The sequence below is a fragment of the Buteo buteo genome, chromosome Z (genome assembly GCF_964188355.1).
Source record: "Buteo buteo chromosome Z, bButBut1.hap1.1, whole genome shotgun sequence".
Lineage (NCBI taxonomy): Eukaryota > Metazoa > Chordata > Aves > Accipitriformes > Accipitridae > Buteo > Buteo buteo.
This window is the reverse complement of record NC_134204.1, coordinates 20,074,672-20,098,251: the sequence shown is the minus strand read 5'-3', so window position 1 is coordinate 20,098,251 and position 23,580 is coordinate 20,074,672. Positions and strand designations below refer to the sequence as shown.

At 39.3% G+C, this 23,580-nt stretch overlaps 1 protein-coding gene across 1 annotated transcript in view; it reads right to left on the bottom strand.

Moving 5' to 3' along the window:
* Positions 1 to 2,091: 2,091 nt before the first annotated feature.
* The window catches only part of DDX4 (DEAD-box helicase 4), a 43,676-nt gene continuing 22,187 nt past the window's right edge, over positions 2,092 to 23,580 (bottom strand). The window contains exons 8-18 of the mRNA XM_075019983.1: positions 20,247 to 20,288; positions 18,847 to 18,989; positions 17,615 to 17,767; positions 15,034 to 15,188; positions 12,959 to 13,088; positions 11,723 to 11,889; positions 7,899 to 8,044; positions 7,021 to 7,120; positions 4,882 to 5,152; positions 4,640 to 4,726; positions 2,092 to 2,163 (exon numbers count right to left, since the gene is read on the bottom strand). Coding sequence (XP_074876084.1) covers positions 2,092 to 2,163; positions 4,640 to 4,726; positions 4,882 to 5,152; positions 7,021 to 7,120; positions 7,899 to 8,044; positions 11,723 to 11,889; positions 12,959 to 13,088; positions 15,034 to 15,188; positions 17,615 to 17,767; positions 18,847 to 18,989; positions 20,247 to 20,288 — 1,466 coding nt within the window. The remainder of the gene's footprint in view (positions 2,164 to 4,639; positions 4,727 to 4,881; positions 5,153 to 7,020; positions 7,121 to 7,898; positions 8,045 to 11,722; positions 11,890 to 12,958; positions 13,089 to 15,033; positions 15,189 to 17,614; positions 17,768 to 18,846; positions 18,990 to 20,246; positions 20,289 to 23,580) is intronic.

Genomic DNA, 23,580 nt, shown 5'->3' with positions numbered 1-23,580 from the left:
CCACCATGTTTAGTTTTTCATGCTTCTAAAGGAAGATTCTGAGCAATTTGAGCACCTATAGTTTCCAGCAGCAAAATGTGACACAGCACTACAATAACAGTAGCTCTAACCTAGAACAGCACCATTTTTTTTCTTATCTAGCTTTCATGGCAAGTGATTAAGAAAAATAGGGCCAGAACAGCTTTTTAGACAGTGACAAAACTCCCTCTGCTGCCCTCCCCAAACTCAAAAGGCCTAAGATGGGAGGCAAAGCAAAAAAACACCCAGTGACCTAAGTGGACTTTTAAACAAGGCTAAGCCAGGTTCCCTTCATAGGTTTATTGTAGGTCACAAGTGGCCCATGACTTTATTTCATTTGCTTTCTTTTCACAGAAATGCAAGGTTTCATCAGCTGTACAGCTTCCTCCAAAAATTACAGTTCACTCGCATTCATTGTAGCCAGCAACCAAAAGCAACCTCAAATTCTTACCTGAAATTCAGAATGGATGCAAAAATTCTCAAGAAGACTTGCCAGAAAAAGGAGTCATGCTGCCTGGGGTATTGTACTCTGAATTATAGACTTCAAGCTTAAATACACCCACTGATTATGAGTTGCAATCTAGGTATACCATCCCTTTAGCTCACTTACAAGTACACAATTAAGACTTATTTTCCTTTTTGGCACATTATGTAGCAGTAAAACTACAGTCTACAAAAATAACAGTATTAAGTACTTTTGAAAAGGTATTCATACAAAAAGTAAGAACGACAGCCCACTTTTCCACAATAACGGATTCCATAGTACTGCCCAAGTCAGTTCTGATTCTCATAAACTTGGGCATCAAACCTTCATTCTTGTAAGCAGAGCTTAATAGTATTATTTCCCTGTATTCATACAAAAAGTAAGAACGACAGCCCACTTTTCCACAATAACGGATTCCATAGTACTGCCCAAGTCAGTTCTGATTCTCATAAACTTGGGCATCAAACCTTCATTCTTGTAAGCAGAGCTTAATAGTATTATTTCCCTGTATTAAATGTGTGCTAACTATCACAGAACATGGTAAGATTGTAAGCTTGTGCAGCTGTGCAGGACATTACAAATTATAATTACTTTGCCATTTTCCTTTGGGACACAATGATAGGCATCTTTGCAGCATACAGTACTGGTAAATAAAAAAAATTTCAAAGAAAAAGCAACTTTAAGAAAATCTCCTTGAACTGTTAATGGCTGCTTACCCTCTATAGCTTCTACAAGTCTGCAAAACTCTTTCAGACATGAGCCACCAAGCTTGTTCTAAAGCAAACTTTTGCACAAGAGGTAACAGAAGAGTAGTTATGTCTGTCAAAGGCAAAAACATCATACTAGAAGCAACACAGGGCTCCATTGTTCTCTGAAGACAGCTCTGTAAAAACATGTCTTTCCACTAAGTTGCAGACATAGCCACTGACCTTTAGTTCCATATGGAGATGCACGTTCCATGCATGTCAAAATAATACCAGTTCATGAAGCTGCAATGAGAGATGCTTTTTTGTATACCTGATGTAGAAGCAACCATCAATATGCACTCCTCAATCTTTTATTAAGTAACTGTTTACAAGATATTTAACAGATCCTTAATCTCAAAAGTCATCGCATTAGATTCAAATTTTATAACTGACTTGTTACAAAAAGGAACGAACATTAAGTTTAGATTAGCCCTTTCATAAAGCTCTTTCCAAAACTAGGTCTTCACAATGCAAAATGATCAAAAGCCATCTTCCCATGCAAAATTTTGGTAACAAAGTAGTAAGTTCAAGGGATCTACTACTTCCCACTTGCAAAACTCCCATCTTTTTACAGCAGCATACTAGCTACCAAGCATCAAAGTTTTAACACTTAGTACCTGAAGTGTCTCCTAAGAAAATTGCTTTTGATACCCTGCATTAAGTGATAATCATCACTGGGTTCATCAGAACAGATTACACATACATTACTGAAAGCTTTAGCATATGACATGAGCTATTCTTTTAAACATTAAGCATTTCATAAGGTCAACAGTAAGGAGCATTAAGTGCAACAGTTCACTTAAAGCACAACAGAATAGAATTTAGTTTGGTACTAGAGTAGTTTTAATCCCATGACTCAAATGTCCTTGCAGAATATGACACCTTCACTCCTGGGTTCATGTTGCCTCCACAATTCTAGGAAACAGAACAGATACTAGTTTAGAATCATTAACACTTTCAATCCTTTAATGGTAAAAGTCATTACAAAGCAACTTCAGCATGCTGCATGCATGTTTCTCAATGTAATTTGAACATCATATTTTTTAAATAAATACAGAAACTGTTTCATCATTAAACTTCTATACATAAGGTTTTTAGACCACAGTGTGAAATTAATGCACTTCAATCAACCTCAGATTTTATCAGGTGTGGGAATAATCCTTCCCAAAGTTCAGCTTCTTCTCTTATCCAACACAAACAGTTCACACAACTTTGGGGAAAAACTTCCTTCTCCATTTCAAGAATGACTGTCTACACTACTTTCCTAGCAAAAGCCTTTTCCTTTGGAAAAAGGATGAAGTCCAGTCATCTATAAGATTGTTCCAAAATAATCAGATAAGATCCTCCAACAGATTCCTCTTTCAAATTCATCATTTGATTATCAAATGGCTCTTTCATGCATTCCCTTTGAAAGGAAAGTGAATATTGTAAAAACACAAATAAGATAGCTTTCTTCCTCAAGAGAAAGGACATCAGGATCCTTACTGAACACTAGATGATACAAGCCTCTGTTTCAGCAATAGTAAAACAGCAAAAAACATCTTTAATAGTGAATTTCAAAGAAAAAAAGAGGGCTGATTACAAATGTGCAGTTTCTGTCAGAATCACTGACATCAGAAGGTCTCATAAGACAAGAATTAGAACCTGATTATCTCCAACTCAAGAGTTGGTGCACTGCACATATATGATTAAGAGGGCAATATTCCCAAGGCAAACAGACAGACTTCCCCTGAAACTAGTCTATTCAAAAGTACATGGATGAAAAGTCACAATCGGATTTGGGAACTCAGAGGTCATTGTTGTGGTTAAGGCCCAGCTGGCAACCAAGCATCATGCAGCTGCTTGCTCACTCCTCCTCACCTTGGTGGGATAAGGAGGAGAATCAGAACCAAAAGGTAAAAACTCCTGGGTTGAGATAAGGACAGTTTAACAGGACAACACAAGGAGAGAAGAAATAATAGCAACAATACTAATAAAAGAGTATATAAAGTGAGTGATGCACAATGCGATCGCTCACCACCAGGAACGCAATGCTTAGCCTGTTCCCGAGCAGCAATCCCTCCTCCCCGCCTCTTGGCCAGCTCCCCTAGTTATATACTGGGCATGACATCATATGGTATCAAATATCCCCTTGGCTAGTTTGGTCAGCTATCCTGGCTGTATCCCCTCCCAGCTTCTTGAGAAAATTAACTCTATCCTAGCCAAACCCAGGACAGACATAAAGGACACGAAAGACAGACTTGGACCTAGAGACGACAGATTTCATGAAATGCTGCGAGATGCTCTGCAACAGTTGGAAATGTGTATTTGGAAGCAATCTAGACTCAAAGGTTGATGAGATCCACCTTTGAAAGCAATCCACACAAATTAAAAAAGTGTCCTTGAACTTTCTAGAAGAAAGATCCACTGAGGCTGCAAGCATGAGAAGAAGGCAAAAGTTTAAGTGTGTAACTGAGGTCCTATGAAGACACAAAGAAAAAAGATTTAGATCCGATTAGGGAACTAGTCAGGCAGGTAAATATACCCAAAACACCCAATACTTCCAATAATTATGGTATGGAAAAAGATAATGTAAAGGAAGGTCTGACAGACGTTGTGCAAGCAGTGAGAGTATTTCTCTTTGTGGTCTCTAAGACAATATTAATGTTTGGAATGCAACTGAGATGTGGTAAAGTTCTTACATGAGCAAGAGATCAAGGAAAGGCCTTTGATGAAGGCATTGAAATCCAAGTAGATAAAAGCAAGAAGTATCAAACATCAGCTAAAAAAAATAATAATGCCAAGCAGGAGTAGGTATAGAATTTAAATCCTAAACGAGTGACTGCAGAGTGATTTGAAAGCTATGCCACCTAGGCTGTCTCATTTACTCAATCTGTATTTTAACATCTGGTTATCAGCAACACTACAAGACGAGAAGGCTCCTCCTCATCACAGACATTAAGAACAACTTTGACATGGAGCAGACTGGGGCATTTATCTAATTATAATTAACTGAAGTTTTTAGTCAAATGAATTGATTGGGCAACTCATAACAAGCAGTGATATAACTAGTAACTATTTGCTCCTACCCTGCATGTGCAGTATAGAAACTTCTGGAACTACAGCCTTTACATGTTTGCACAAACCTTTTCTTCCACAGAGTAATTCCTGACACTACAGATCAAGACTAATGCAGCTAGTAAGGCCACATTGTAAGATTCCAAGTCAAGCAAGTTGTCCAGAATTAGTTTCAGAAATACTGAGCACTTTGAAGACGCATGGCTAAGATAAGGGACACAGTTACACTCAAAACAGTTTCAGTGGCAGTACTCTGGAGATACACTGCTAAACACACTTCTATACTGAGAAAAAGTTCTAAAAGCCAGGACTTCGAGTTCATTTCCAGACTTACCTTTTGGGTATTAATTGACCTAAAGACTCTTTCTCCTTGAAAACCAAAAGCAGTTTCTTCCAACCAAACAGGAACTTCCTGCTGGGCCTGCATAATTAGAAAAGTGAATTTAGAGACTTTGACTCCTTTACCAATTCATATTAAGAGCTCCATAACGGCACCAAAGAAATAATAGTTGCTCAGTACATTAAAGCAAAATCCTAAAGAACAGAAAAAGTTAAGCACTAAGATTGGAAACTTACATCTGAAAGCACTTTAACTAGAGATCGTGCAAGATGGCCATCTGAATTGTTATCAAAGAAGGAAACTGCTTTGCCTGTATTTCCACAACGACCAGTTCGTCCAATACGGTGTACATAGTCTTCAATGGTGGGCGGAAGATCAAAATTAATAACGTGTTGGACGTTTTCAATATCAAGACCTCTTGCTGCCACCGAAGTTGCCACGAGAACTGGAAATTTTCCAGAACGAAAATCCTGAAGAGCTACTTCTCTCTCTCTCTGTTCTCTATCTCTACAAAGATAGCAACGGTTAAATGGATATCTCAAAAAATCTGCGGTATTATTTAAGATACAAGTTAAAAGGTCATAATTCATGGACAGTAGTTGTTCTCAGGGTGGGGGGAACCACCACCCATACACTACCATTTTAGGTTTTCTGAATTTTTAACTGATTAGCAGTAAGACACAACAACTGTTTTAACCTAATTCTCTACAGAAACTAATTTTTTTTTAAAGAACCAGAGATAGTTACGTATCGAACTCACTGCCTTCCTTAAGAAGATCCACTAACTGATTGTTTCTTCATGCCATAGTTAGAAGTGCTTTTCGTACTGCTCTGGAGCAGGGAAGCAGAATAGCAAAGATGAATTCTAGGTAGACTCCTGCACAAGCCATTTTTCAGATATACTAGAAATTATAGCCAGCCAACAGTACAGAACTTGCCTTTTCTTTATCATCATGAGAAGAAAACTAGATTTGCTCTGGGGTTTGCATTTTTAAAGAATAGTTATGGATAATCCAGTACTTAAATACAGTAGATCAGAGTTTAATTCATGTTCTTTGTTGTCCAAATGAAAGAATAAATTAGAAAGCTAAAAAACAGTGCTCAAAAACAGTGTAACATAGAATATTTAGTGAAGTCTGGTGTGACCACTATTCCAGGGAAGAGCAACTCTCGTAACCCACTTCAAGTCGAAAAACTCACGTGAATCAGAAATCAGTAACATTCATGACAGTTTAGCAGCTTCCATGGAACCAGTTAACCTCTTTGTAAGTATACCTTAACTCATAGTGCAATAATTCTATAGAAATGTCTTAAGAACCTCCACACACACAAAACATGTTGTGGGGTAGCAATTCAGGTCAGCCAAGAACAGAAGGCCAGATCTTCTCAAAATGACCCTTCACACACCTGTAAAACTGATAGGGCACAGAATACACACAAACATCTTCTATCCGTGTACTAAGATAATTTTAACCCATCTACAACCCTGATACTCTAATGTCTGTCAGAACACTGCCTGAAACATCATTTTATTGGCAAGAATTCAAGTCCCTTCCTCCTATTACAAGATGAAAAATACTGCAAAACTACATTTTTTATCTCCTACAGTTCACTGGGAATCTTAAGACTCAGTTTGTTGTCCTACATTTTGACATATAAACAAACACCACAGAAATACATTCCAGCTCATTATGTGAAAGACAGTCCATCTTTTTAGATGGGTTTAGACCTGGAATTAGCAACTATTTCACCTTGTTCCTCAGCAATTTTTCAGGTGTGCAACACTAATGAGTAGACTACAAACACAAGTTAGAAGCATCTTCTCTTTAGGTTGATCTCCATACAAATGCTATGTCCATGAACGCATCAAGGAGGCAGAAGTGACAGCATCAGAAATCTGTATGGTTCATGACTTAGCTCATCGCAAGGAAGTCTGTAAGACAGAGTGGAAGGTCCACAACTGCCACTTGAATTTACAAATATCATTTCACCAGTAACACCAAAAGGTCTGGTTTTGGTCACACAAATGACGACAAAAACTACATATAAACAATAGCTGATTCCACTGACTTTATTACACACTACTACTTTTTTTTAGCAGTAGGGATAAAATTCTCCAGTTCATATAGAGCATTTGAAGTCCGGTCAACTAGAAAGATGTATACTCAGCAAATGCTGTGAGAACTGGTCTTCAGAAACACTACACTCTCAATTGGACAGAACTGCTGAGGATGACAGGGCTATCTGAAACAACGCAAGCTAAGTCACACAGATATGGCCAAACATGAAATCTCAATAAAAGTTTCTCATAAGATATAGCAGTAACTGACTTTCACTTAATACTATTACCTGACTTTCACTTTAAAAATACTTACCCATGGATGCTAGTGGCTGGTATTTTTTCTTGACAAAGAAAGGCTGCAATGTAGTCTGCTTTCTTCTTTTTGTCCACGAACACCATGGTTCGTTCATGACCTATGTTAAACAAGAGTTCAGATCCACTGCAGTTTGAAACCTGATGCATTTTCACTATTCACAGTTGCAGTTACTTATATAAACAACATCAGAACACATTTTGAATGAAGTCTTCAAGGTTTGATTGCAATTTCTTGCCTGTGTTGAACTAATTAAATTCAATCCATCAATTTCTAGATCAACACAGAAACCTAGGTGAAGACAAGTGCATTGTTTTTTTTCTCCTCAACAAAAGGAGGACACAAATATTGTTCTCCACTATAAGCGTGCACTCCCTTTCTACAGCATGTGGCTAAAAGTAGCACACCATTCTGAGCACTGCACAGCAAGGTACACAGACCATTTTTTAATTCCAAACTCCATTCCTGTCTTCAGCATTAAAACTAAAGATACATTCAGAGCAACAATGGAAAAATCCCAGCCATTAACAAAATATAGGCCCAAATGTTCACATAAGACGTTTAACACAGCTGTAATCTGAAGATAATACCCCCAGATGCTAAAACATTGTAATTGACCATATAAAAAAACCTAATCATCTAGGAAGCTTGTTTGCTAGCACTTAGTAGAGATGAGACCTTGACTAACACCCATAACACAAATATGCCTAAAAACCTAGCAGTCCCTGAGGTCTGTGTCAAGCTTCTATCAGTAGTCTTGTAAAGTGTGTTACACGTGTAATAGAATGGAATCATGACCTGGTCTGTATCAAGAGCACAGGTTTAAAAACAAGCAGTTTTGTCTTCCCTGGAAAACAATTAGCAATAAGGAAAGTTACCTATGCTTTGCAGAATTTCTACCAGTTTATCCCTCTTGGAATACTGAGGAACCTGAAGAATATTTTGCTGAACATCACTGCAAGCTCCACCCACGTGTCCAACAACAATAAACAAATAATCAGTTTTCAAAAATTCACCAGCCAGCCTTGAAAAGAAACAAAATTGAGCAACATGAAGTCTACCGTGTAGTTGCGTTAAGATCAAGTAAATGCTTAAGCAACCCTCACAACAAATACTTGTATCATTCGTCACAAGGCAGAGAACATAAGTAGTCATATGTGCATTTTTAAAAAAGCTGGAAGAGTCTGCATTGTTTTCTAGACAGCTGTACAAAAAAATCTGATCAATAAGAACATGCACAGATTGATCACATCCCTGTAGCTTTTCATAATACAAACACTGCATTTTCTAGGCATCTCAGAAAGAGTTCCACATACACGCTTGTAGTAAAATGGGTTACTGAAATATGCTCACAGAACCATTCTCAGGGCACTATTTCATCACTAGCTGGAGAGACAGGGGAGAATTGTACACAGGCCAGAATTCAAAAGAGGCCTCCAAGAGACAAGACCATCCTTTTCGACCATTCAACAAAAGCACTGCTTAAAATCACAGTTTATTACGTGACATTTACCAGTTGCCACAGGCAAAAGTCAAGTTTTGTTCAGACAGCGTTCATCTTCAGTTATTCCTTATGTAGGTGATCTTACCTGAGAGATCAAACTCGTCAAATAGATAATTCCTTGAAATGCCCCATAATACTCAAGAGTTTTACTGAACTGTATTAACTTATCAATACAGAAGAGTGCTTCATGTCCAGTGTACACAAAAGCAGCTTCCGCTGCAGTGATTCAGATGGTAAACAAACCAACCTTTAACTGAAAATACGTAATCTCAAGTATTGGAACAAATTCCTAAAAAAGAAGAAAGTCTTAAAAATGTTAAAGGACTGCCTTAAGGACTTGAATCTCCCACCTGACTTATAGGTGTAATTGCCACTGAAAAGGTATTTTTCATAGCAAGTAAACAAGTTACTAGGGATTTAAATGTGTTTGGTCTTAAGATCTGACTGGTTTAAGATGTCACAGAGAGACATAGTTCTAAATTGAAAGTAAAGGGCAAGTTTAAACTCTCTGAAAATGGAACAGTAAACAAAAAACAAGAAGGGAGAAAAGAAACTAAAGACCTTTTAATGGGAGATATAAAGCCCCAAATGCTAAGCTGAAGTTCTCCAATCAGCTAGGAAACGCATGATTCTCTCAACTCGCACAGGAAGAGCCTTGATGATCAGATCAAAGGTTTATGTGACAGCAGAGACCCCAATTCAGGTACAAACCCAAACTGTATGTTAAAGCCACATCTGATTACACTCACTGAATAGAAGTGCAGGAGAGCCTGAACCCAGCAGGGTTCTGTCCTATACTACTGAAGTAGTATACTGTCCAAAGTTGTTTTAATAGCAAAGTATGGGAAAACATTAGCTTTCCTGACTCTAGAATCAGAAAGGCAGTAAATCCAAGAAGAAACTGACTCCAGACAAGAAGGGCTTTCACTCTCTAAAATGAAAACATCACCTTTAGGCATTCCAGTTTCAAAAGGTTACAAAAATGTTATTATGCACTTCCAAACTATGATCTAAGCACTCAGGTTTCTGAAGTCTTCTACCAGTACTTGTAAATCCTGCAAGACTGACAGTAGAAAGATAGATCTTGTTTTCTTTTTTTCCATTAAATGGAAGCAGACAGTAAACATCTTGCACAGTTGAAGAGATCTCCCCTCAGGTGTTGGTAGTTGAGTACTCTTTACTCATCCCTCAGTATGTAGCAAAAACACATAGCAAGAGCATTAGCAAAAACACTGATAAAGACAACAGGTCTGGAGATCAAGGGATCAAGATTCCTCTCTCAACCCCAAAACCTCAGCCAATCAGAGGACACTGCACAATCTTAAAGGGAGACACAGCTCCATCTTTTCACAGGATGCAGTGCGAAGCAAGACCACATTCCCACACAAACAGTAAACACATGGAATGAACATGAACCACACTTATGTACAGTGTCATTTGAACGCTTGATTCCCAGCTGCAGAAACAAAGCCATTAATAGTTCACTACAAGATCTTCTTTCAATACGAAAAACTCTATGAAAAAAGTCTTGACTGAGGAACCAAAGCCACAACAGGCAACTTAAGACTGAGTTTAAAATTAATTCAATCCTACTCAAAGAAAAGCGATTCATCTCCTCAACAGCTGACAATATTAAATGATTAACAGGAGAAAGCAGCCCATTCCCCTCTTTCATTCAGGACAGTCAACTACCAAAGATGTTTTCTCCCTGCCTCAAAAAAGATCTTGCAGGCTTTTTGAATGCCAGAAAAGAGTTGTCAGGATTTGACTCACTGAAGTACCAACAGACTTCACTGCAATGCTCTGATCAGTTTATATGCTCTCAAACTGTAAAGTGCTTACTAGTGTTTTTCAGCGATACTGTCACAACAGTATCCCTACCACAAAAAACACCAAAATTATGTCAACTGCTCAAACTGAAGTTAGACTCCTCCAATTCGAGTACTCAGATGCTTGTCTCTTCAAAAGTGGAAATACTGAATAATTTCCATCCACCTACAGGGAATGGGGTGATTTGTTTGGGGCTCGGCAACCCCACTACCATATGTTGAAGACTGTTCTCAGAGTCTGGAAAGTGGAACATTAAGGGTAGTGAGTAGCAGAGCTGTAAGAGATATCCTAAACCCATTTGTGGAAGCTTTAAAACTACCAAAACCAAGTGTCCTGGTTTCAGCTGGGATAGAGTTAACTGTCTTCCTAGTAGCTGGTAAGGTGCTATGTTTTGAGTTCAGTATGAGAAGAATGTTGATAACACACTGATGTTTTCAGTTGTTGCTAAGTAGAGTTTAGACTAAAGTCAAGGGTTTTTCAGCTTCTCAAGCCCAGCCAGCAAGAAAGCTGGAGGGGCACAAGAAGTTGGCACAGGACACAGCCAGGGCACCTGAACCAAACTGGCCAACGGCGTATTCCATACCATGGGACATCCCATCTAGTTTAGGAACTGGCAAGCGGGGGCAGGGAATCACCGCTCGGGGACTAGCTGGGTGTCGGTCGGCGGGTGGTAAGCAATTGCCCTGTGCATCATTTGTACATTCCAATCCTTTTATTATTGCTGTTCTCATTTTATTAGTGTTATCATTCTCATTATTAGTTTCTTCTTTTCTATTCTACTAAACCGTTCTTCTCAACCCACGAGTTTTGCTTCTTTTCCCAATTTTCTCCCTCACCCCACTGGGTGGGAGTGAGTGAGCGGCTGCGTGGTGCTTAGTTGCTGGCTGGGGTTAAACCACAACAGCAAGTAAATAAGAATTGTGTATCAGAAAGGCTGGTGAGTTGAGCAGTAATTGGGATGTCTGGTTATATTATGTCCTGGTGCCAAAGACACTGCTACTGTGCTGCTTGTTAAACAGCAAGACCACTGTTTTTGAGCTTGCACAGATCTGGTGGGGGAGGGACAAGAAACAAACAGAGGCAGTATGAGGACTTCTGCAGAAGTGGAATTTTAAAGGCTTCATACAAACTTTGTAAGTTACTTTAGAGTCCCCACCTAAAATAAGCAGTTCATCTATGCAAGTTACTAGTTCTGTTACCTAAAAAAAAAGGGAAGTCTTCATCAAGGAATGTTAACATCATAGCTTTTCAGTATTTTCTAGCAAGATTATAAGCTTTTAAACATAAAGAGTGCTCATAACAACTCTTCAGACATTTAGCTCTATACAAGTACATTTTCAGATATATTTCCATTTTTACTTTACTCACCTCTGAACTTCGTCAGGAAAAGTGGCACTAAACATTAGTGTTTGACGTTTGTCTTTTGGTGGCATGCTTGGGTAAGAAATCAGCTGCTTCATATCTAAGCCAAAACCCATATCAAGCATGCGGTCTGCTTCATCTAGCACCAAGTATTTCACATTACACAAACCAATCTGCAAATATTTCAGGGAAAGAAAAACCGTATTGGTTCACTGACAGTATACGCTTATAGAACATCCTAATTGCCAAAATCCACCTTTTACTTATTTTTTTCTAGTAGATGTTAATTATTCACAAATTAAAGCCGATATGCATTATGTTTTATTTGCATCTCAACCTTTATTTAACTTTTTAATCTGCACTAATTCTAATAGTATGCGTACACTGAAGTGATTCAGAAATTGGTTCAGCAATGTAAACCAAGATAGAGCCTATAGATCAACTAGTATTCAGCACATCTATTTTGAAACCATGTCTGAGTTTTAGAAAGGTTCTCTCATGCAATCCTCACACACTCTCAACAAACTCCTTGTTCTGAAAATATTTATGTCAGAAAGCATTATTAAGGACATTACAACTTCACTGTTGCTGACCAATACTGTCATTTTGACTAGAAGCCTGACAACTGCAGAAAGCCAATCTCCACTTTACCACCAAGTGTTTTTCCAAACTTCACTTGTCCAGTGCAACATCACTGAGCCACCATTATAATATGTAGCAATTTTGATTTGGACTAATAATGGCTGGAAAAATAAAAATTCAAACACAATACTACACCTGGAGGGTTTTTTACATTTTGAATAAAATCAATATTAAAACATTCAAAGAATTAATATTAGCATAGTTCCAGACAAATAAAAGCTATTGTAGCAAAACAAACAGGACATCAAGCGAAAATCTGCTATGAAATTTTCTATGAGAACTAAAAGAAGGCGTTCCATGTATTTAAACTATGAAGTTTAGTTGCCAAGAACACTGCAGACAGTTTGATTTAGATTGATATTTTCCAGTGGTCCCTGAAATGGACCGAAAAGGTCTGGACTCACACTACTCTTTCAAAAACCTCATGGTATTTAGATATTCGAAGAAAAGTTCACCTGTATTTTAAGTGCCTGTATGAAGGCAGCATACTGACTAGTTTTTATGGCTGTATCTTTGCTTCTATTGAATTTGAAGAACGAAAACCAGTATGTAAAAAGCTAAGATTGTTTAGGGAATTCAGATTAAGTTTTAAGATCCTACCTTCTCTCTTCCAATGATGTCTAGAAGTCTTCCTGGAGTGGCACATAGTATATTACAGCCTTGCATTACCTGACGAATTGAATGGCCTGTTTGTGTACCTCCATAGATCACAACAGGCCTTATACAAGTTCTGTTATATAGAAAAAAACTGCATTAGTTAAGTAAGTATGCAAACTATTGTTTCATAAAAATATGTAAAAAATCATCAGATCTACCATAAACCAGCTTAGAGTGGTTCAACTCCTTCACCATACAGCACAGCTTATAACCAAAAGCAGAACCCAAGACCAGAAACTCACTCACCGTAAGCTCAAAGTTCCCATTCATACTCCATAATAGAGGCTGCACAGGTGGCTGGCTTAGAAAGAACACTTCATTTCACCTGCACTCTTCCCTCTCCCTCCAATTGAGAGTTACTGGCAGTAAGAGCCAAAATTATATTAGACATTGTCCCCTTTTATACAGCATACTTTGAAAAAGCAGAACCACCAAATATATGCCTTTAGAGCTTCAGAAGTAATTCTTCCACACCTTGAAAGGACAGTGCCAAAAAACCCACAGAGGTGCACCTCTGTAAAGCAACTAATCACACTGCCCATGCAGTGTGCCACTCAAGCATCAGACTGCAAACCCATTCAAACACTAAACTACTTAGAGCTCTTCCTACTAAGGTTTTGGTTAGACCTACATCAGATATTCTACTGTAGAAAACCACCTCTACAAGCAAGAACTACCTTATGCAGCTGAAGGGCAAGCTTACAAGCTTGTAACTCCCTGCTAGGGCTTCTACATGCATGCAGCGAGTATTTTCACACTCAAATTCTAACTGTCTATTCTTGAATATGCTAATTCAGCTTCATATGCAACAACAGTGAATCAGACAAACTCAGTAAAAATTTAATTGGAACTTTTCAGAAAATTTTAGTCAAGAATAGAAACAGGTTGGACTCATGTTTTGACATTTATCCACTATCAATTAATACACCTATTTCACATTCTTGTGAACTAAACCAGAGGGCTTAAGAATATCATGAATCTGAACTGAGCAATATGCACGCAATTCTTTAGAGGCAACAGATTCACCCCTTGATATTGTTTAACTGCTCCCCAAATGTAGGTTACCTTGCTTTCACTGCAGGGCAGCTGTAGCAGAAACTCTCTAAATTCAGAAGCTATTTTATTGTGAAATAATCTATATCTAGTTTAAAATAGCATAATTAATAGAACTAGCTACACAGAACAGTTTTAGGGATTAAGAAGCTATTCTTAGTAACATACTTAGTAAGTAGATACACAAACATGACAGTACTTCACAAAGGCCAAGACAGCCTTCAAGCATAAGTTTACTTGAACAAGCAAAGGCAAGTCTAATTTAGTCCACTAGATTTTTGCACTGACAATGTTCTCCATTCCACCTCCTGACACTAACAAGCAGTTACAGACAATAGATTTTAATACTCTTCCTGTGCACTGGTGTAACCTATCATTTAGCAGCTGAAAGCTGAAAGCAAACTAGTACAAGCGTACTCTCATGCAACATCCAAGGGCTCAATGACAAGTTCAGACCTTTTGTTCCATTTTGAAGAAGCAAACCCAAACGAGTTTGCTTGAGCTGTGAAATTTCTGTCCATGACCAGAAACACTGGGAAGTATAGAGTTACTAGAAAACATCACTGAAAATTAACTAAAAACCCCTAACACATAGCTCTATTTTTGTCAAGACGAAAATAAGAGCAAGTATAAATTACATAAGGCAACCTTAATTTAAGTTACTTCATTTAAGAAATTTTATTTTTCTCATCAGTAAAGATGATGTGGCACAAGTTTAGTACTTATCTCCTCTTCAAGCTGGAGTAAGCCTCTTCCCCAAAGCCCCCCCCCCCCCATCAGAAAGATTAGGAGTTTAAATCCCCAGTCACATAGTAAGAAACCTGCTGGCCAGTATTACCATCTGAATTCAAGCGTTTGCATTCGATTTGCACAGAAAAATTTTTGAAAGTATTTATGAAAAAAATTAAGCAGTGCTGATTTAGACAAAGTAATAATCAATACCAGGCAACAGTGTAAAAGCTTACCCATACACAAATTTCCTTGCTTCTAGGAAGATCTGATTTATCAGTTCTCTAGTTGGGGCAACAATAATACATTCCGGTTCTTGCTGCTCTTTAAAGCTACTGGCAGTTACACCATTTCTCATCATGTGGGCCACAATTGGTAGAAGAAAAGCTGCCTAAAAAAAAGCAGCAGTATTTATGCTGTTTAGTCTTAAAGCTTTCGTAAGTCACACTAAAAGCTGCATATCAATCTTAAAGCTAGAATGATACAGCACACTATCAACTTCAAGGAAATCAGACTGCAACAGGATTGACCTGAATGCACTACGGTACATTAAAGCTTATTTCCCCTTGTCTAAGAAGCATGAAAATATCCCTCCGGTCCTTAAGACTCTAATAATGCAGGAACAGAGTTAAGCACTAGCTAACTTCTGGGTTCATCAGGCAGTTCCACACAGTATGTACCCCAGGATCAAAAACCCTCCACAACATTTACTTACAAGTATTACATTATCATCAGTAGATTTGTAAGGTAACCATGTATGACCACTCTCCAGACTACTACAATAGCAGATCAGTTTGCAACACTGCTGCACCAGCAACCTTACATCCCTGTAAGACTAGTTACCCCCAAAATAGAATCTGTACAGCAGTCCCAAAAGCATTCAGAATATTTCTAGAATAAGCTTTGGACATTTCCCCCTCTGCAAACAGAAGAGGTTTTTCAAAACAAATAACTTATAAGCTATGTAACAAAGCTAGAATTCCACACTACATTGAATGGCAAAAAGTTATATTTAATATCCAAATATTCTCATACGGAGCTGTCAGTGGTTATATTTGGGTACATTAGACAGTTTAACAAGCTGAGACACATGTCAACTTAGTATCAACTCTTAACACTGTTCCATGATTAATACTGAATCGCCTAAAACCAAGTCTGATGCTGTGGCGGGTTGACCCTGGCCGCACACCAGGTGCCCACCAAAGCCATTCTATGACTCCCCCTCCTCAGCTGCACAGGGGAGAGAAAATATAACAAAGGGCTTGTGGGTCGAGACAAGGACAGGAGAGATCACTCACCAATTACCATCACGGGCAAAACAGACTCAGCTTGGGGAAAATTAACTCAATTTATTACAAATCAACCAGCGTAGGGTAAGGAGAAATAAACCCAAATCTCAAATCACCTTCCCTCCACCCCTCCCTTCTTCCCAGGCTCAACTTCGCTCCCAGATTCTCTACCTATCCCCTACAGTGGCACAGAGGGATAGGGAATGGGGTTTACGGTCAGTTCATCACACATTATTTCTGCCGCTTCATCCTCCTCAGGGGCAGGACTCATCACACTCTTCCCCTGCTCCAGCGTGGGCTCCCTCCCACACGAGACAGTCCTCCATGAACTTCTCCAACGTGGGCCCTTCCCACGATCTGCAGTTCTTCATGAACTGCTCCAGCATGGGTCCCTTCCACAGGCTGCAGTCTCTCAGGCACAGACTGCCCCAGCATGAGTCCCCCACAGGGTCACAAGTCCTGCCAGCAAACCTGCTCCAGCATGGGCTCCTCTCTCCACGGGGCCACAGGTCCTGCCAGGAGCCTGCTCCAGCACGGGCTTCCCACGGGGTCACAGCCTCCTTTGGGCACCCACCTGCTCCTGCGTGGGGTCCTCCACAGCCTGCAGGTGGATATCTGCTCCACCGTGGACCTCCATGGGCTGCAAGGGGACAGCCTGCCTCACCATGATCTTCACCACAGACTGCAAGGGAATGTCTGCTCTGGCACCTGGAGCATCTCCTTCCCCTCCTTCTTCACTGATCTTGGTGTCTGCAGGGTTGTTTCTCTTACATGCTCTCATTCCTCTCTCCGGCTGCTGTTTCTGTCTGTCCTGCAACTTTTTTTCCTTCTTAAAAATGTTACCACAGAGGCTTTACCACTATCGCTGATTGGCTCAGCCTTGGCCGGCGGTGGGTCCATCTTAGAGCCAGCTAGTATTGGCTCTGTTGGACACAGGGGAAGCTTCCAGCAGCTTCTTAAAAAAGCTACCCCTGTAACCCCACCCACTACCAAAACCTTGCCACGCAAAGCCAATACAGATGCAGATCAGACTTGATCAAATAAGGACGACCAGCACAACACTCTGTTACAATGTGGCATAAGTTTAAAAAAAAAAAACCAACCACAAACCCAAAAAACAAGCACAAGAACACACGAAACAAAACACACATACCAACACTAAAAAAGAAACAAACCAACACAAAACCCACAGAACACAGAAAGAAACCCCAACTTTCAACTGGTGAGGTTTTTTTCTCATCAGCAGCTCTATTACTGCCTATACTTCTGAATCTGTATCTTTGGCCTGAAGACTGGCCTGGTGTATCAAGACACCACTTCACTGAAATTAAAAAGAAATTCAGCCCAAAAATGTGACAACCCATCCATCATGTCCATCTGTGCTTAATAGTACACCTGCCATTGCAGTGCAAGTCAAATCATTAGACAAAAAGCTGTGAAGCATCTGGCACGTGGAAGACTGAGGCATCCACCTAGAAGTTCAAGGTCACACACTTCCAGTAGTATGAATACTACACAAAATGCTTACAGTTTTTCCTGATCCTGTCTGGGCACACGCCATTAAATCCCGTCCTGCCAGTATAATAGGAATGCTGTACTTCTGCACTGGAGTAAGTTTAGAGTATCCAGCTTTAGCAATGTTCATGTTTAAAGTCTGACAGAGGTTAGCTTCTTCAAAAGCCTGTAAAACAAACAAAAATTATTATTAACAGTACACAACCACAGAAGTTAAAGTTTCTAAACTGAGATGCCTACCATAGGATACAGACAGCCAAACACTGAAAAGTATTAACTTTTGAGGGGGTCTCACCAGTCATCTAGACTGCCAAGGTTCCTACAGGTAAAAGCCCCAAAGGTTTTTTCCACCTGCTCATGCCATTCAAGTAAAGTTGTCTGTAGGACAGTGAAGGCCTTTGGCTGGTCTTACTAGCTTTGAGAGAAAACTTCTCAGAAGCCATAGATTTGGATTCAAGCAGGTAAACTCACATCATGGCATGCTATGAAAACAAACTAAAACTCTTCCATTTCATGTCATGTAGGAGATACACACTTAGTCTCTGTGATAAAACTAGTAAGGGGAGCTAAAGCAACATCCCTATCCAGGAACAAAAAACATCATACATTATAAAATCAGTTTAACTTCAGTGGAAAACCTTTCAGAAGATGGATGGGGGAAAAAAACACTGCATCTTCTCTTTCAACACAGGTGCTACTACGCCCCCCCATCCTTCTTCCTTACTCTTCTCCCTAAGAAGAGCTTTGGTTTTTTTAAACACTAACCACCTGGTATGGAACAGAAGCAAAGTTATATTTAAACAATAAACAGCAGCCACAGAAAACAGGGCTAGAAATTACTTCAAAAACACCTCTCTGTCCAAATGAACTATTCCAACAGGTGTTCATTTACAATGTTAAAGATCCCCCAGTAACAGATTTCAAGATTTTCTACCAGCCTTCCCAGAAACTGCTGCCAAAGACCTCTTTTTTTCAAGTTCTAAACTGGTATTTTTCTGAAATTTAAGGACGATACTTCCTGTCCATCCAGTATTACTTTCTCTGGGCAATTCCTGTAGTTTGTCAATGTCATTTTGAATTCGCATTTGTACCTTTCAAATGGGTAGCATCTCCTTCCAACACACTACTGTCTGCAAGATGCAAAACCTTTTATTAGTATTTTCATTAGCTGTGAATATTAGACTCGGGATACATCCTTACAGAATCATGCTCAACATAAACCGTGAGATCAATGAGTTCACTAACCAGAAATGGTGCTGGAGGGTCAAGTCCTGACACTTCAACGATGTTTTCGTCATACTTGTCAAAATTAATTCCTGTCTGATAATGTGCAAAGATGGCTTGTTCATCATCAGGTGGAGGTGGTGGCACATAAGTCACCTTTGGACCTTAAGAACACAAGCACTCAAGTTCATGAACAATATAAAGAAAATTTAAACTAAAACTATTTTAAGTATGGAGCTACTGAAGTTCAGTGAGACGTCATTTAAACCTCTCTCCACTTTCCAGCAAGGCAAGAAATTTCATAAATGAATTCTACTAGAACTTAGTTTTATACTAGTAGACCTAAAACTTACTTACAAATAATGTCAGACTTTCATAAAGCATTCATGTCACATTTGCTTAAGGACCTTACTTTAAAGAGCTACTCACCAAAATTAAGTTAGGGTCTACTTTACCAGCATGCAAAAACCAATTCTACCACAAAAACTCATTATACTATAAATTATCCTATTCAATAACAATGCATTTATTAATACACAAAGATAAAATTAATCTGTTCATGGCAGTACATTTACAGTTCTGTATTCCTTAAGGTATTCTTCAAGCTGATAAACTCAGAGGTATAACAATTACTTGATGCTCACTAAAACATTAGCAGCAGAAGCCATTTCACAGGGGCCTCAAATAAGGTAAGATCAGGAAAAAAAAATTATTCATACAAAAGTCATGAGTTCACTAATTGTCTTTTTGCATTTCAAGAGTAAGAGAAAGACAAAACAAGGCTAAAGTCATTTGCAAAAAAACACTGCAGGTAAGTAAACATTCTAATAGATTGTCCTAACTGACACATTCAATACATATCAGAAAGTCATTATTCATCATACATTTCAACTTCATCTCCTCCACATACAAATCATGAAATTCTATTTACTAACTTGCAGTAAAAGACATCAAGCCTGTTTTCCAGAAATAGCATCCCAGATGCTATAGCATCTGAAACTGAGAATCTACTGTGCCTTCATAGTTTGCTTTAATGACTATCATCACTTAAGATGACTACACTATTGCCAATTAAGTTCTTTAATACTTGTGTCTCAGGTAGATAAGCTTTATTATTATAAAAAGAAACAGCCAGCACAGAGGAAATCTACAGCACTCCATTCCAAAAAGTTAGTCTTTTAGCTGAGAACCACCACTGTGTTGCCCAGTAATTCAGAGATGAACAAAGCTTAAACAGACTGAGTTTAACAGTATTTGCTTGTCAACTCATGTTAAATTAACAGTTTTGAGGTGGTTATGCGTTTACCTTTATCACTACCTTCTTTTTTACCCAATTACTTCCAGCAACTTTAAGTAAGAGAATGTTCCTTGAGTTAAAAGCAAATTAAAACTGGCGTGTTACTTGTGAAGAAGCTACTTACCTCTTTCAGAACGTATTTCTTCACCGCATTCCTTGTAAGCTGCTGTTAAAGAGAGCATTCCAAAGTTAATTGCTCTTAGGAAAAAAAGCTCATTTGAGAGAAAATTTAAGTAAGAACCTTCATGAAAAATTCCTAGAGGCACTTAGAAGACTCAACAGTGGGTACTGATATGGTTGGTAGAATGAGTGTAAATACTTAGGTAAGCAATGAAAGCTTAGTTACAAAAAGCCAGAAGACAAAGGCCTTGTATTTGTGTTTTAAAGGGCAGAAAGAGAGCATGTCAGAAAACTGAGCTTAGCAGGACCTTGCAGTAACAACGTGAAGGAATTAAACCCAGCATCTTGCTGAGGGACTTCCAAAACAGATCTGGTCCTTATTTGACCTGTAATAAGTCCCTTATCATCAAATAAAATGCAATCATCCCAGATTATGAGATTGCCATCACAATATGTCTAGATAAAGCAAGTTGTATTTAAAGACAACAAAGAGCAAGGATCCCTCCTAAATCCAGCATATGCTTTTGCAAAGGCAGATTATTTTCCATATTCACTTGAGATGAATCATGAGCAAGAAAAAGCATCTATAACAAGAAATTGAAATGCCACAGAAATATAAGTTTTATAACCTGTCTTGTTACCTCTTAAGTGAGGTTTTTCCCCTAAAACTGATAAACAAAATATTGTTACAAGAAATTCATACATGCTTACGGTTACAGCATCTTGGTTTTAAGAACCATTCAACTTTTCCACAAAATCAGGATATGCTTGGTTTATGCTACATAACCTACTCCTAAATAACTCAAGAGCCATAGCCATAAACTTCAGTGTCACCACAGTAATTTTTCAAGAGCTAGGAGAGAATTTAAATCAGAAAACTACCCTGTTATTTCAACAGCCATACATTTACAACATCCACTCCATGAAAGTTCTGACCTTGACATCACATATTGCGTGTGTTGCTGTCATTATCACTTGAAAAACAAAGACATTTATTTTAAGACATTATTCGTAAAACCATGTTTTACATATGTAAAAACTGTACTAAGACTGAGCTATTAACAGCAGCATTTCCAGGATCCATTTTAAGTCTTTAAAGAAACCAGAATGTCCTGGTTTCAGCTGGGGTAGAGTTGCCTTCCTAGTAGCTGGTGCAGTGCTATGTTCTGAGTTCAGTCTAAGTTGATTTGTCAACAGGAGAGCCAAAGAGTGATCAGCAAAACTCACTCACCCTTTAATAGTCCCATATGGCCAGTGTGAAAGTCTAATGGGGAGCAGAGACTAACAGTAGATTATCGTGGCCTGAATGAAGTTACGCCACCGCTGAGTGCTGCCATTCCGGAGATGCTAGAACTTCAATACAAACTAGAGTCAAAGGCAGCCAAGTGGTATGCCACAATTGACATTGCTAATGCGTTTTTCTCATCCCTCTGGCAGCAGAGTGCCATCCGCAATTTGCTTTTACTTGGAGGGGTGTCCAGTACACTTGGAATTGATTGCCCCAGGGGTGGAAACACAGCCCCACCATTTGCCATGGACTAATCCAGACTGTGCTAGAAAAAGGCAAAGCTCCAGAACACCTGCAATACATCAATGACATCATTGTATGGGGTAACACAGCAGAAGAAGTCTTTGAGAAGGGGAAGAAAATAGTCAAAATCCTTCTGAGAGTCGGTTTTGCCATAAAAGAAAGTAAGGTCAAGGGACCTGCAAAGGAGATCCAGTTTTTAGGAATAAAATGGCAAGATGGAAGTCATCAGATCCCAATGGACGTGATCAACAAAATAGCAGCTATGTCTCCACCGACTCATAAAAAGGAAACACAGGCCTTCTTAGGTGTCGTGGGTTTTTGGAGAATGCATATTCCAAATTACAGTCTGATTGTAAGCCCTCCCTATCAAGTAGCACAGAAGAAGAATGATTTTAAATGAGGCCCTGAGCAACAACAAGCCTTTGAACAAATTAAACGGGAGATTGTTCATGCAGTAGCCCTTGCACCAGTCCAGGCAGGACTAGATGTTAAAAATGTGCTCTATACTGCAGCCAGACAGAATGGCCCTACCTGGACCCTCTGGCAGAAAGCACCTGGGGAGAGCCCAGGCCAACCCCTGGGCTTTTGGAGTCAAGGATATCAAGGATCCAAGGCTTGCTATACTCCAACTAAAAAAGAGATAGTGGCAGCATAGGAAGAAATTCGAGCTGCCTCAGAAGTGGCTGGTACTGAAACACAACTCCTCTTAGCACCCTGACTGCCAGTGCTGGGCTGGATGGATGTTCAAAGGGAGGGTCTCCTCTACACATCACGGGACTCATGCCACATGGACTAAGTGGATTGCACTGATCACACAACGGGCTCGCATAGGAAACCCTAATCACCCGGGAATTTTGGAAGTGATCACGGACTGGCCAGAAGGCAAAGATTTTTGAATGTCGCCAGAGGAGGAGGTGGCATGTGCTGAAGAGGCCCTGCTGTATAATAAACGGCCAGAAAATGAGAGGCAATATGCCCTGTTCACTGACAGATCCTGTCACATTGTGGGAAAGCATCGGAGGCAGAAGGCTGCTGTATGGAGTCCTATACGACAAGTCGCAGAAACTGCTGAAGGAGAAGGTGAATCAAGTCAGTTTGCAGAGGTGAAAGCCATCCAGTTAGCGTTAGACATTGCTGAAAGAGAAAAGTGGGTGCTGGTTTCTTCTGTCAGGTGGCTGGTGATAGAATGAGAGGAAATGGCCTCAAGTTGCGCCAGGGGAGATTTAGGTTGGATATTAGGAAAAATTTCTTTACTGAGGGGGTTGTCAGGCATTGGAATAGGCTGCCCAGGGAAGTGGTTGAGTCATCATCCCTGGAGATATTCAAAAAGCATGTAGACAAGGTACTCCAGAACATGGTTTAGTGGGCATGGATGATGGTTGGACACGATGATCTTGAAGGTCTTTTCCAACCTAAATGATTCTATGATTCTAAATGAACTCAACAAACATTTTATGAACACGACCCATAAACTAAAGGAATGATATCTCTGTGTGTGTATACATATATACATATGTCTCAAAAGGGATGGAAAAGGTGATGATGACTGACCGGGATGTAACTGAAGGTATGGGAACTGAGTATGACATCAATGGAATAGAATAAGGGGTGGATACTGTCCTGACTTCAGCTGGGATAGAGTTAACTGTCTTCCTTCTAGCCAGTGCAGTGCTATGTTTTGAGTTCAGTATGAGAAGAATGTTGATAACACTGACGTTCTCAGTTGTTGCTAAGTAGCATTTAGTCTAAAGTCAAGGATTTTTCAGCTTCTCAAGCCCAGCCAGCAAGAAAGCTGGAGGGGCACAAG